Source organism: Salmo salar, chromosome ssa10, assembly GCF_905237065.1.
Source record: "Salmo salar chromosome ssa10, Ssal_v3.1, whole genome shotgun sequence".
Classification (NCBI taxonomy): Eukaryota; Metazoa; Chordata; class Actinopteri; order Salmoniformes; family Salmonidae; genus Salmo; species Salmo salar.
The window spans coordinates 1,569,971-1,585,792 of NC_059451.1; the positions used below are offsets into that span (position 1 = coordinate 1,569,971).

The 15,822-nt window shown below is 45.4% G+C and overlaps 1 protein-coding gene across 1 annotated transcript in view; it reads right to left on the reverse strand.

Annotated features, from left to right (window-relative positions):
* Window positions 1-3,376: 3,376 nt before the first annotated feature.
* oca2 (oculocutaneous albinism II) overlaps window positions 3,377-15,822 on the reverse strand; it is a 321,027-nt gene continuing 308,581 nt past the window's right edge. The window contains exon 24 of the mRNA XM_045687206.1: window positions 3,377-8,840. Coding sequence (XP_045543162.1) covers window positions 8,753-8,840 — 88 coding nt within the window. The 3' untranslated portion in view covers window positions 3,377-8,752. The remainder of the gene's footprint in view (window positions 8,841-15,822) is intronic.

Below are 15,822 nucleotides of genomic sequence, written 5' to 3' on the forward strand. Positions count from 1 at the left end.
CTAACATGTAATCTGATGTTCTAACATGTAATCTGATGCTAACATTTAATCTGATGTTCTAACATGTAATCTGATGCTCTAACATGTAATCTGATGCTAACATGTAATCTGATGCTCTAACATGTAATCTGATGTTCTAACATGTAATCTGATGCTAACATTTAATCTGATGTTCTAACATGTAATCTGATGCTCTAACATGTAATCTGATGTTCTAACATGTAATCTGATGTACTAACATATAATCAGATGCTAACATGTAATCTGATGCTCTTACTTTTCATGTAATATGATGCTTTTACATGTAATCTGATGCTCTAACATGTAATCTGATGTTCTAACATGTAATCTGATGTTCTAACATATAATCAGATGCTAACATGTAATCTGATGCTCTAATATGTAATCTGATGCTAACATATAATGTGATGCTCTAACATGTAATCTGATGTTCTAATATGTAATCTGATGCTAACATGTAATCTGATGTTCTAACATGTAATCTGATGCTAACATGTAATCTGATGCTCTAACATGTAATCTGATGTTCTAACATATAATCAGATGCTAACATGTAATCTGATGCTCTTACTGTTCATGTAATATGATGCTTTTACATGTAATCTGATGTTCTAACATGTAATCTGATGCAAACATGTAATCTGATGCTCTAACATGTAATCTGATGTTCTAACATGTAATCTGATGCTCTAACATGTAATCTGATGCTCTAACATGTAATCTGATGTTCTAACATGTAATCTGATGCTCTTACTGTTCATGTAATATGATGCTTTTACATGTAATCTGATGCTCTAACATGTAATCTGATGTTCTAACATGTAATCTGATGCTCTAACATGTAATCTGATGTTCTAACATATAATCAGATGTTCTAACATATAATGAGATGCTAACATGTAATCTGATGCTCTAACATGTAATCTGATGCTCTAACATGTAATCTGATGTTCTAACATGTAATCTGATGTTCTAACATGTAATCTGATGCTCTTACTGTACATGTAATATGATGCTCTTAAATGTAATCTGATGCTCTTACATGTAATCTGCTGCTCTTAAAACTTCTTAGGGATAGCCCCCTTTTTTTCAATTGTTGCCTAAAATGACATACCCAAATCTAACTGCCTGTAGCTCAGGACCTGAAGCAAGGATATGCATATTATTGATACCATTTGAAAGGAAACACTTTGAAGTTTGTGGAAATGTGAAAGGAATGTAGGAGAATATAACACATTAGATCTGTTAGAAGATAAGACCCCCCCAAAATTAGTTTTTTTATGTACCATAATTTTTGAAACGCAAGAGAAAGGCCATAATGTATTATGCCAGCCCAGGCGCAATTTAGATATTAGCCACTAGATGGCAGCAGTGTATGTGCAAAGTTTTAGACTGATCCAATGAACCATTGCATATCTGTTCAAAATGCTCTATCAAGACTGCCCAAATGTGCCTAATTGTTTTTTTAATACATTTTCAAGTTCATAAATGTGCACTCTCCTGAAAAAATAGCATAGTGTTCTTTTACTGTAATAGCTACCGTAAATTGGAAAGTGCAGTTAGATTAACAAGAATTAGATTAACATATCTGCCCATATCAGATATGTCTATGTCCTGGGATTTTTTGTTGTTGTTACTTACAGCCTCATGCTAATCACATTAGCCTACATTAGCTCAACACACCGGTCCCGTAGAGGTTCAATGTAATCTGACACTTGTACATGTAATCTGATGCTCTTAAATATAATCTGATACTCTAACATGAAATCTGATTCTTTTACATGTTGTCGATTCATGTGTCCATGCCAGTACATGCCTGTATGCATAAATATGTAGATTTTTACCCCATGAAGATTCAGAGAGGACCAGAAAAAAGGATTTCCACTACCTAACACCTGTCTGTCTGCAGCCTACCCAACCCATGGCTAAATCCTAAATGGTACCCTAGTCCCTATGTAGTCATATGCAGAGCCAGGACCCTGGTCAAAAGTAGTGCACTATATAGGGAGTAGGGTGACATTTGGGATGCTGCATGTGTCTCTCCATACATGTGTCCAGGCAGTCAGAAACAGCCGCTACAGTACCTGTTGAGCCAAGGTGTTACAGTTAAGAAAAGATGGTGAAGCTGGGCACTGGAGCAGGTGTAGAGAGGCTAGCTGTCTCATTGGAGCAGGTGTAGAGAGGCTAGCTGTCTCATTGGAACAGGTGTAGAGAGGCTAGCTGTCTCATTGGAGCAGGTGTAGAGAGGCTAGCTGTCTCATTGGAGCAGGTGTAGAGAGGCTAGATGTCTCATTGGAGCAGGTGTAGAGAGGCTAGCTGTCTCACTGGAGCAGGTGTAGATAGGCTAGCTGTCTCATTGGAGCAGGTGTAGAGAGTCTAGATGTCTCATTGGAGCAGGTGTAGAGAGGCTAGCTGTCTCATTGGAGCAGGTGTAGAGAGGTAGAGAGGCTAGCTGTCTCATTGGAGCAGGTGTAGAGAGGCTAGATGTCTCATTGGAGCAGGTGTAGAGAGGTAGAGAGGCAAGCTGTCTCATTGGAGCAGGTGTCGAGAGGCTAGCTGTCTCATTATTCCAACCACATGTCTACCTGTGGCAGTATTCTAACCACATGTGTACCTGTGGCAGTATTCTAACCACATGTGTACCTGTGGCGGTATTCTAACCACATGTGTACCTGTGGCAGTATTCTAACCACATTCGTTGCTGCTCTCCTGCGCCATATGTGCAGTTCTGCAGCTGCAGCTATTGTCCAGGACCAATAGAGGCCTATAGGGCTCTGATGAAATGTAGTGCACTATATAGGGAATATGGTGTCATTTGGGACACAACCTAGGCCTCACAGCAAATACACTCCCCTATGCGTTTATTTGGACAGTGAAGCTAAAACTTTTAATTTGGCTCTATACTCCAGCATTTTGGATTCGAGATCACATTTTTATATACATTGAGCATACAAAAACAAGAACACCTGCTCTTTCCATGACAGACTGACCAGGTGAATCCAGGTGAACGCTATGATCTCTTATTGATGTCACCAATCCACTTCAATCAGTGTAGATGAAGGGGAGGAGACAGGTTAAAGAAGTATTTTTAAGCCTTGAGACAATTGAGACATGGATTTTGTATATGTGCCATTCAGAGGGCGAATATTTTTGTATATTTTAGGACATGCCGAGACCTCATAACTCGCCCCTCCCTGAGTCATTCCTCGCCCCTCCCTGAGTCAGTCTTCACCCCTCCCTGAGTCAAACCTCGCCCCTCCCTGAGTCAGTCTTCATCCCTCCCTGAGTCAGTCCTCGTCCCTCCCTGAGCATTCTAACTTGAAAAGAAACTGAAAAAAAAGTCTGACCAGTAATATTCCACCACTTGATAAAGGTTTTATTGTTCTTAATGTCCATCAGTGTTTCTCAGTTACAAGGCTGCTCTGGGCTGGAAGGATGCTGCAGTAGCAGTGTTTCTCAGTTACAAGGCTGCTCTGGGCTGGAAGGATGCTGCAGTAGCAGTGTTTCTCAGTTACAAGGCTGCTCTGGGCTGGAAGGATTCTGCAGTAGCAGTGTTTCTCAGTAACAAGGCTGCTCCGGGCTGGAGGGATGCTGCAGAAGCAGTGTTTCTCAGTTACAAGGCTGCTCTGGGCTGGAGAGATGCTGCAGAAGCAGTGTTTCTCAGTAACAAGGCTGCTCCGGGCTGGAAGGATGCTGCAGAAGCAGTGTTTTCAGACCATGACAGAGCAACACATTGACATTATGGGTTTTGAGCTGGACACCGTGGAATGTTGTGGCCTATTAAAGTACATCGGCACTAATGTCATTTAACATTGTCTATGTTAAATATGACTAACTAGGTTACATCGTTGGGATTAAATAGGAATATGCATTTAAAATGATATAACATACAAGATTACAACATACTATGCATCGTATTCATACTAACCTACACGTCTTCATTGGAGTATTTCCATAATTTCGGATTTTATATTTGATTGTTTATGACACTAAGACCTGGATTCCATCAGATCGAGCGTTAACCAGCGTTAACCAGCGGTAACCAACGGTAACCAGCGGTAACCAGCGTTGGCCGACATTCGCATAGCAGATGTTGTGGGTGGTTTTGGAGGTGTGACTGTGGTATGAGCTGACATATTGGTGAGCAGCTGCTCATGTGTCCTTATTATCCGTAATGTGTTAGAAGTTCAGAACGGCCCTATCGATTTGAAATAATGACTCTCAATGTCAACCCATTGATGTTTGGCTAGTGTTCATTTGGATGAGAGGGTTAATAGCCGTCAGTCTAATTTGAGTGTTTGATGATGTAACGCGGCTGCATGAACTTCTAACGCGGCTGCATGACCTTCTAACGCGGCTGCATGAACTTCTAACGCGGCTGCATGAACTTCTAACGCGGCTGCATGACCTTCTAACGCGGCTGCATGACCTTCTAACGCGGCTGCATGACCTTCTAACGCGGCTGCATGACCTTCTAACGCGTCTGCATGACCTTCTAACGCGGCTGCATGACCTTCTTACACGGCTGCATTACCTTCTAACGCGGCTGCATGAATCTTCTACTGCGGCTGCATGACCTAACGCGGCTGCATGAACTTCTAACGCGGCTGCATGACCTTCCAACGCGGCTGCATGACCTTCCAACGCGGCTGCATGAACTTCTAACGCGGCTGCATGAACTTCTAACACGGCTGCATGAACTTCTAACGCGGCTGCATGAACTTCTAAAGCGGCTGCATGAACTTCTAATGCGGCTGCATGAACTTCTAACGCGGCTGCATGACCTTCTAACGCGGCTGCATGACCTTCTTACACGGCTGCATTACCTTCTAACGCGGCTGCATGAATCTTCTACCGCGGCTGCATGACCTAACGCGGCTGCATGAACTTCTAACGCGGCTGCATGACCTTCCAACGCGGCTGCATGACCTTCCAACGCGGCTGCATGACCTTCCAACGCGGCTGCATGAACTTCTAACGCGGCTGCATGAACTTCTAACGCGGCTGCATGAACTTCTAAAGCGGCTGCATGAACTTCTAACGCGGCTGCATGAACTTCTAACGCGGCTGCATGTGATTTGTCAGATTATTGTGGGGTGTGGTTCATTGTATCCAATGGCAGTGTCCATGATCAGTGGTGTAAAGTCCTGAAGTAAAAATACTTTAAAGTACTACTTAAGTAGTTTTTTTAGGGTATCTGTACTTTACTTTACTATTTACATTTTTGACTACTTTTACTTCACGACATTCCTTAAGAAAATATTGTACATTCGAAAAAAATTGAAAAACAAGAAAATGGTGCCATCTGGTTTGCTTAATAATATAAGGAATTTGAAATGTATACTTTTACTACTTAAATATATTTTAAATCAAATACTTTTTGATTTTTACTCAGTATTATTTTACTGGGTGACTTTCACTTTTACTTGAGTCATTTGGGTACTTTTTCCACCGCTGTCCACGATAAGGTATCGCAACAAGCAGCTTGTGGATTTGACAGCTCTAACGCAGTTCAAGCTCCGACACCATCAGAACATCAGCTATGCGCATGTCAATCTAATTGAATCCAGCCCAAAGTCAGGTTACTACACACAACCTTTTAATAGGCCACAGAAACATCCCTTTTGTTGGGTAACAGGGGCATGATGATGGATCCATATAATGTAGCTGAGCTGATTCAGATTTTTGAGTCCCAAAGAAATGACATGAAAAATCTAAATATTTTAATAATATACCCATATAAGCAGAAGCACCATGGAGAGCCCTGTGGAACTAAAGAGCACCATGGAGAGCCCTGCGGATCTAAAGAGCACCATGGAGAGCCCTGTGGATATACAGAGCACCATGGAGAGCCCTGCGGATCTAAAGAGCAACATGGAGAGCACTGTGGATATACAGAGCACCATGGAGAGCCCTGCGGATCTAAAGAGCACCATGGAGAGCCCTGCGGATCTAAAGAGCAACATGGAGAGCCCTGTGGATATACAGAGCACCATGGAGAGCCCTGTGGATATACAGAGCACCATGGAGAGCCCTGCGGATCTAAAGAGCACCATGGAGAGCCCTGCGGATCTAAAGAGCAACATGGAGAGCCCTGTGGATATACAGAGCACCATGGAGAGCCCTGTGGATATACAGAGCACCATGGAGAGCCCTGCGGATCTAAAGAGCAACATGGAGAGCCCTGTGGATATACAGAGCACCATGGAGAGCCCTGTGGATATACAGAGCACCATGGAGAGCCCTGCGGATCTAAAGAGCAACATGGAGAGCCCTGTGGATCTAAAGAGTATCATGAAGAGCCCTGTGGATCTACAGAGCACTATAGAGAGATAGAGAGGGCTGTAGACTGAAGAGCACCATGGAGAGATAGAGAGGGCTGTAGAATGAAGAGCACCATGGAGCGATAGAGAGGGCTGTAGACTGAAGAGCACCATGGAGAGATTAGAGAGGGCAGTACAATGAAGAGCACCATGGAGAGATTAGAGAGGGCAGTAGAATGAAGAGCACCATGGAGAGATAGAGAGGGCTGTAGAATGAAGAGCACCATGGAGCGATAGAGAGGGCTGTAGACTGAAGAGCACCATGGAGAGATTAGAGAGGGCTGTAGAATGAAGAGCACCATGGAGCGATAGAGAGGGCTGTAGACTGAAGAGCACCATGGAGAGATTAGAGAGGGCTGTAGACTGAAGAGCACCATGGAGAGATTAGAGAGGGCTGTAGACTGAAGAGCACCATGGAGAGATTAGAGAGGGCAGTACAATGAAGAGCACCATGGAGAGATTAGAGAGGGCAGTAGAATGAAGAGCACCATGGAGAGATAGAGAGGGCTGTAGAATGAAGAGCACCATGGAGAGATAGAGAGGGCTGTAGAATGAAGAGCACCATGGAGAGATAGAGAGGGCTGTAGAATGAAGAGCACCATGGAGAGATAGAGAGGGCTGTAGAATGAAGAGCACCATGGAGCGATAGAGAGGGCTGTAGACTGAAGAGCACCATGGAGAGATTAGAGAGGGCTGTAGAATGAAGAGCACCATGGAGCGATAGAGAGGGCTGTAGACTGAAGAGCTCCATGGAGAGATAGAGAGGGCTGTAGACTGAAGAGCACCATGGAGAGATTAGAGAGGGCTGTAGACTGAAGAGCACCATGGAGAGATTAGAGAGGGCAGTACAATGAAGAGCACCATGGAGAGATAGAGAGGGCTGTAGAATGAAGAGCACGATGGAGCGATAGAGAGGGCTGTAGACTGAAGAGCACCATGGAGCGATTAGAGAGGGCAGTATAATGAAGAGCACCATGGAGAGATAGAGAGGGCTGTAGAATGAAGAGCACCATGGAGCGATAGAGAGGGCTGTAGACTGAAGAGCACCATGGAGAGATTAGAGAGGGCTGTAGACTGAAGAGCACCATGGAGAGATTAGAGAGGGCTGTAGACTGAAGAGCACCATGGAGAGATTAGAGAGGGCAGTACAATGAAGAGCACCATGGAGAGATTAGAGAGGGCAGTAGAATGAAGAGCACCATGGAGAGATTAGAGAGGGCAGTTGAATGAAGAGCACCATGGAGAGATTAGAGAGGGCAGTACAATGAAGAGCACCATGGAGCGATAGAGAGGGCTGTAGACTGAAGAGCACCATGGAGAGATTAGAGAGGGCTGTAGACTGAAGAGCACCATGGAGAGATTAGAGAGGGCTGTAGACTGAAGAGCACCATGGAGAGATTAGAGAGGGCAGTACAATGAAGAGCACCATGGAGAGATTAGAGAGGGCAGTAGAATGAAGAGCACCATGGAGAGATTAGAGAGGGCAGTTGAATGAAGAGCACCATGGAGAGATTAGAGAGGGCAGTACAATGAAGAGCACCATGGAGAGATTAGAGAGGGCAGTAGAATGAAGAGCACCATGGGGAGATTAGAGAGGGCTGTAGAATGAAGAGCACCATGGAGCGATAGAGAGGGCTGTAGACTGAAGAGCACCATGGAGAGATAAGAGAGGGCTGTAGACTGAAGAGCACCATGGAGAGATAGAGAGGGCTGTAGACTGAAGAGCACCATGGAGAGATTAGAGAGGGCTGTAGACTTAAGAGCACCATGGAGAGATTAGAGAGGGCTGTAGACTGAAGAGCACCATGGAGAGATAGAGAGGGCTGAAGACTGAAGAGCGCCATGGAGAGATAGAGAGGGCTGTAGAATGAAGAGCACCATTGAGAGATTAGAGAGGGCTGTAGACTGAAGAGCACCATGGAGAGATAAGAGAGGGCTGTAGACTTAAGAGCACCATGGAGAGATAGAGAGGGCTGTAGACTGAAGAGCACCATTGAGAGATTAGAGAGGGCTGTAGACTGAAGAGCACCATGGAGAGATTAGAGAGGGCTGTAGACTGAAGAGCACCGATCTATAGACTGAGGCCGTATCGTGCAAAAAAGCCCTGGCCATGCTCTGTTTGCGCTAAGTGTGTAAATGATGATCGAGTCACTTGGTTTAGCTTGTTTTCCTCATGTTGCAACACATTGCTGTTTTAGGCTAACTACTGCATGTCATAACTGTAAATGTGACTAGGCGCTCGAGATGATGTCCACCACTTTCCAAATGAGCTGAAACTTTTGAATCTGTGAAGGAACGATTGATCTCCATGTAGCTTCTGAGCTGCGTCCAACATTTTGAAACTCTCTGTAACTCTCTCTACACGTTCACTCAAACAGTCTCTCTTTGGTAGTGCAGTGAGGAGCAGGTTAGAGGGTCCATCCCAGTCCGATGATTGTCGCCAGCAGGTAGCACATCCCAACGGTACAGGTCATTAGCATCATGGGGAAGCCTAGCCTGGAAAGAACAAGAAACAAAACAACACATTGTCAACATACTGTACCATGAATGACAAAACAACGACCTGTAACATCTGATCTAGAGCGACCAGCAGACCTGATCTAGAGCGACCAGCAGACCTGATCTAGAGCGACTAGCAGACCTGATCTAGAGCGACCAGCAGACCTGATCTAGAGAGACCAGTAGACCTTATCTAGAGCGACTAGCAGACCTGATCTAGAGCGACCAGCAGACCTGATCTAGAGCGACCAGCAGACCTGATCTAGAGCGACCAGCAGACCTGATCTAGAGCGACCAGCAGACCTGATCTAGAGCGACTAGCAGACCTGATCTAGAGCGACCAGCAGACCTGATCTAGAGCGACCAGCAGACCTGATCTAGAGCGACCAGCAGACCTTAACTAAAAAGACTAGCAGACAGTACATTAACCTCTATGGGCTAGGTGGGACGCTTGCGTCCCACCTACGTAACAGCCACTGCCAGCCTGTGGCGCGATTTTCAAAACCTTAAAAATCCTATTACTTCAATTTCTCAAACATATGACTATTTTACAGCCATTTAAAGACAAGACTCTCGTTAATCTAACCACACTGTCCGATTTCAAAAAGGCTTTACAACGAAAGCAAAACATTAGATTATGTCAGCAGAGTACCAAGCCAGAAATAATCAGACACCCATTTTTCAAGCCAGCATATAATGTCACCAAAACCCAGAAGACAGCTAAATGCAGCACTCACCTTTGATGATGTTGATTGTTTGTCCTCCTCCCAGAGTGCTAAGAACCTTGGCGTGATCCTGGACAACACCCTGTCGTTCTCCACTAACATCAAGGCGGTGACCCGATCCTGTAGGTTCATGCTCTACAACATTCGCAGAGTACGACCCTGCCTCACACAGGAAGCGGCGCAGGTCCTAATCCAGGCACTTGTCATCTCCCGTCTGGATTACTGCAACTCGCTGTTGGCTGGGCTCCCTGCCTGTGCCATTAAACCCCTACAACTCATCCAGAACGCCGCAGCCCGTCTGGTGTTCAACCTTCCCATGTTCTCTCACGTCACCCCGCTCCTCCGCTTTCTCCACTGGCTTCCAGTTGAAGCTCGCATCCGCTACAAGACCATGGTGATTGCCTACGGAGCTGTGAAGGGAACGGCACCTCCATACCTTCAGGCTCTGATCAGGCCCTACACCCAAACAAGGGCACTGCGTTCATCCACCACTGGCCTGCTGCCCCCCCTACCTCTGAGGAAGCACAGTTCCCGCTCAGCCCAGTCAAAACTGTTCGCTGCTCTGGCACCCCAATGGTGGAACAAGCTCCCTCACGACGCCAGGACAGCGGAGTCAATCACCACCTTCCGGAGACACCTGAAACCCCACCTCTTTAAGGAATACCTAGGATAGGATAAAGTAATCCTTCTAACCCCCCCCCTTAAAATATTTAGATGCACTATTGTAAAGTGGTTGTTCCACTGGATATCATAAGGTGAATGCACCATTTTGTAAGTCGTCTGGATAAGAGCGTCTGCTAAATGACTTAAATGTAAATGTAAATGTAATGATCTTCATCAGATGACAACCCTAGGACATTATGTTATACAATACATGCATGTTTTGTTCAATCAAGTTCATATTTATATCAAAAACCAGCTTTTTACATTAGCATGTGATGTTCAGAACTAGCAAACTTCCGGGGAATTCGCTAACATTTTCCTAAATTACTCACGATAAACGTTCACAAAAAGCATAACAATTATTTTAAGAATTATAGATACAGACCTCCTCTATGCACTCGATATGTCCGATTTTAAAATAGCTTTTTGGTGAAAGCACATTTTGCAATATTCTAAGTACATAGCCCAGGCATCACGGGCTCGCTATTTAGACACCCGGCAAGTTTAGCACTCACCATAATCATATTTACTATTATAAAAGTTTGATTACCTTTTGTTGTCTTCGTCAGAATGCACACCCAGGACTGCTACTTCAATAACAAATGTTGGTTTGGTCCAAAATAATCCATCGTTATATCCGAATAGCGGCGTTTTGTTCGTGCGTTCCAGACACTATCCGAAATAGTAAAGAAGTGTCGCGCGCATGGCGCAATTCGTGACAATAAAATTCTAAATATTCCATTACCGTACTTCGAAGCATGTCAACCGCTGTTTAAAATCAATTTTTACGACATTTTTCTCGTAGAAAAGCGATAATATTCCGACAGGGAATCTCCTTTTCGGCAAACAGAGGAAAAAATCCCAAAGGCGGGGGCGGTCGGGGTCACGCGCATAAGCCCAGTGTCCCTTGATCGGCCACTTGAGAAAGGCGATAATGTGTTTCAGCCTGGGGCTGGAATGACGACATTCTGTTTTTTCCCGGGCTCTGAGCGCCTATGGACGACGTGGGAAGTGTCACGTTAGAGCAGAGATCCTTAGTAAATGATAGAGATGGAAAAGAAGTTCAAGAAATGGTCAGACAGGCCACTTCCTGTAAAGGAATCTCTCAGGTTTTGACCTGCCATTTGAGTTCTGTTATACTCACAGACACCATTCAAACAGTTTTAGAAAATTTAGGGTGTTTTCTATCCATATGTAATAAGTATATGCATATTCTAGTTACTGGGTAGGAGTGGTAACCAGATTAAATCGGGTATGTTTTTTATGCAGCCGTGTCAATACTGCCCCCTAGCCCTAACAGGTTAACAAACACATATCACATTCATTGAAGGTACTGTAGACCCGTCTTTGAACTGATATCAGCAATCCCAATGTCTTGACTTTATTCCCTGTATTTATTGTGACTTTTTAGAGTGCAGCACCATTCTGGGTCTTTATTTTGAATTTATTGATTGTAGCACCAGAGCCTTACACAGTTGCTGCCAAATACACTGAGTGGACAAAAAAATTATGAACATAGACTGACCAGGTGAATCCAGACGAAAGCTGTGATCCTTTTATTGAAGCCACTTGTTAAATCCACTTCAATCAGTGTAGATGAAGGGGAGGAGACAGGTTAAAGAAGGAATTTTTAACCCTCGAGACAATTGAGACATGGATTGTGTGTGTGCCATTCAGAGGGTGAAAGGGCAAGACAAAATAATTATAGTGCATTCCCGAAAGTATTTAGACCCCTTCACTATTTCAAAATGTTGTTACGTTACAGCCTTATTTCTAAAATTGGTTAAAAAAAATGTTTTGCCTCAATCTACACACAATGACAAAGCAAAAACAGGTTTTTAGAAATGTTTGCAAATGTATAAAAAAAATTAAATAATGAAATATCACATTTACATAAGTATTCAGACCCATTACGCAGTACTTTGTTGAAACACCTTTGGCTGCGATTACAGCCGCGAGTCTTCTTGGGCATGACGACGCTACAAGCTTGGCACAACTGTATTTTGGGAGTTTCTCTCATTCTTCTCTGCAGATCCTCTCAAACTCTGTCAGGTTGGATGGGGAGTGTCGCTGCACAGCTATTTTCAGGTCTCTGCAAAGATGTTCGATCGGGTTCAAGTCTGGGCTCTGATGTTAGAATGGCGCCAAAGGGGATGGCTGACATTTTACATGCTCCTAACCAACTCTGCTATTTTGTTTGTTTTTTCCGGTTGTTTGTAACTTTTTTTTATTATTATTTTGTACATAATATTGCTGCTACCGTCTCTTATGACCGAAAATAACTTCTGGACATCAAAACAGCGAATACTCAACTCGAACTGGAAGAATAGTTTTTATTTAATGAGTCCGACGTGAAGGATATACTGCTTTCTTGGGATTGGGCCCAAATCCCTGTCATTTGCGTGAAGTCATGTGCCTTTTACTGAGGAGTGGCTTCCATCTGGCCACTCTACTGTAAAGGCCTGATTGGTGGAGTGCTGCAGAGATGGTTGTCCTTCTGGAAGGTTCTCCCATCTCCACAGAGGAACTCTGGAGCTCTGTCAGAGTGACCATCGGGTTCTTGGTCAACTCCCTGCCCAAGGCCCTTCTCCCCCGATTGCTCAGTTTGGTCTGGCGGCCAGCTCTAGGAAGAGTCTAGGTGGTTCCAAACTTCTTCCATTTCAAAATGATGGATGCCACTGCTCAATGTTCAATGTTGCAGAAATGTTTTGGTACCCTTCCCCAGATCTGTCTCGGCACAATCCTGTCTTGGAGCTCTACAGACAATTCCTTCAACATCATGGTTTGGTTTATGCTATGACATGCACAGTCAACTGTGGGACCTTATATAGACAGGTGTGTGCCTTTCCAAATCATCTCCAATCAATTAAATTTAAAGTTGTAGAAACATTTAAGGATGATCAATGGAAACAGGAGGCACTGGAGCTCAATTTCGAGTCTCATAGCAAAGGGTCTGAATACTTATGTAAATAAGGTATCTGTTTTTTTATTTGTAATACATTTGCAAACATTTCTAAAAACCTGTTTTCGCTTTGTCATTATGGGGCATTGTGTGTAGATTAATGAGGGATTTTTTCAAATGCATTTTAGAATAAGGCTGTAACATAACAAAATGTGGAAAAAGTATAGGGTCTGAATATTTCCGAATGCACTGTCCGTGCCTTTGAACAGGGTATGGTAGTAGGTGGCAGTAGTAGGAAGAGGTCGAGGAGGAGAAGGAAGAGGTCGAGGAGGAGCAGGAAGAGGTCGAGGAGGAGCAGGAGGAGAAGGAAGAGGTCGAGGAGGAGCAGGAGGAGAAGGAGGAGAAGGAAGAGGTCGAGGAGGAGCAGAAGGAGCAGGAAGAGGTCGAGGAGGAGCAGGAGGAGCCGGAGGAGGTCGAGGAGGAGCAGGGAGAGCAGGAAGAGGTCGAGGAGGAGCAGGAGGAGGTCGAGAAGGAGCAGGAAAAGGTCGAGGAGGAGGAGGAGGAGCAGGAAGAGGTTGAGGAGGAGCAGGGAAAGGTCGAGGAGGAGGAGGAGGAGCAGGAGGAGGTCGAGGAGGAGCAGGAAAGGTCGAGGAGGAGCAGGCGGAGAAGGAAGAGGTCGAGGAGGAGCAGAAAAAGGTCGAGGAGGAGCAGGAGGAGCAGGAAAAGGTTGAGGAGGAGCAGGAGGAGGTCGAGGAGGAGCAGGAAAAGGTCGAGGAGGAGCAGGCGGAGAAGGAAGAGGTCGAGGAGGAGCAGAAAAAGGTCGAGAAGGAGCAGGGGGAGCAGGGAAAGGTTGAGGAGGAGCAGGAGGAGCAGGAGGAGAAGGAAGAGGTCGAGGAGGAGCAGGGAGAGTTCGAGGAGGAGCAGGGGAGAAGGAAGAGGTCGAGGAGGAGCAGGAGGAGCAGGAAGAGGAGGAGTAGGAAGAGGTCGAGGAGGAGAAGGAAGAGGTCGAGGAGGAGCAGGAGGAGCCGGAGGAGGTCGAGGAGGAGCAGGGAAAGGTCGAGGAGGAGGAGGAGGATAAGGAAGAGGTCGAGGAGGATCAGGAGGAGCAGGAGGAGGTCGAGGAGAAGCAGGAGGAGGAGGAGGTCGAGGAGGAGCAGGCGGAGCAAGAAAAAGGTCGAGGAGGAGCAGGAGGAGCAGGAAGAGGTTGAGGAGGAGCAGGAAGAGGTCGAGGAGGAGCAGGAGGAGCAGGAAGAGGTCGAGGAGGAGCAGGAGGCATGGTTGAGGTTTGCATCCCAAATGGCACCCTATTCCCTATATAGTGCACTACTTTTGACCAGAGTGATTTCATCTCTCTGTGCCCTGGTCAAATGTAGTGCACTATATAGGGAGACATTTGGGATGCAGACCCAGTTTGGAGTGTCAAGCAGGAATCACTGTCACCTTCTTCTCTGGGACAACTTGTTACTGCTAAATATGTAGGAGAATGACAGTACATAGTGGCAGAATGACAGAATTACCCTAATTAGGTCTACTGTAAGGGTCAGGGTGGGTCTACACCAGGAGTATTCAACTTCTGCTTTTCTGTTCTACCTGATCATTCATTTCACGCACCTGGTGCCCCAGTTTTAAATCGGTGCATCAACGATGAACAAACATAGTCGGACTTACATTGGAGGCCCATAGTTCAGTTTGAAGGTCCTATGGACACATGGTGGCTTGGTTTGGCCAGATTCAACCACCACAGCAATAATATTTGTTACCTGTTGCCACAAGGAAAGGGTAACCAGTGAAGAACAAACAACATTGTAAAAACAACCTAAACTGCATGACCAAAATGGAGTTGGTCCCCCCTTTGCTGCTATAACAGCCTCCACTCTTCTGGGAAGTCATGAATATAGAGTTGGTCCCACCTTTGCTGCAATAACAGCCTCCACTCTTCTGTGAAGTCATTAATATGGAGTTGGTCCCCCCCTTTGCTGCTATAACAGCCTCCACTCTTCTAGGAAGTCATTAATATGGAGTTGGTCCCCCCTTTGCTGCTATAACAGCCTCCACTCTTCAGGGAAGTCATTAATATGGAGTTGGTCCCCCCTTTGCTGCTATAACAGCCTCCACTCTTCAGGGAAGTCATTAATATGGAGTTGGTCCCCCCTTTGCTGCTATAACAGCCTCCACTCTTCAGGGAAGTCATTAATATGGAGTTGGTCCCCCCCTTTGCATACATGAAGGGAACTCTCGTGCGCCAGCTGTGTGGTTAGTGAGAAAGTGCATGTTGCAAATGTACGCTCCCTTACTAGAAGTCCGACTACGTCCGATAAATCCGCGGACGGCGTCGGGCCGCTCACAGGGGCTGGATCTTCCAGGAAGTCATCGAACGGAGTCTCTCGGACCTTCCGTTTCCGTTTAATGAAATTTTCAAATTTTGGTCATTTCTTTGCAGTTCCGGATTATTCCACGGGAGGGCGAATGGAATCATATTGCAAATGTAACATATATCACCAATCACGACACGGCTTTTTCTCCTAAACGGAAAAGAATTCGAAGACGAAACTCAGGCAGCGTGGGTTTGGCATAATGGGCAGTTGGCCCCGAACAGGATGGAGTCGAGGCCTCGACGCTTTTCGAGTTAAGGCAATTTTTCTGGGATTGAAAGTCAAACAGGAAAATAGAGTGCTGATTTGACCGCTTC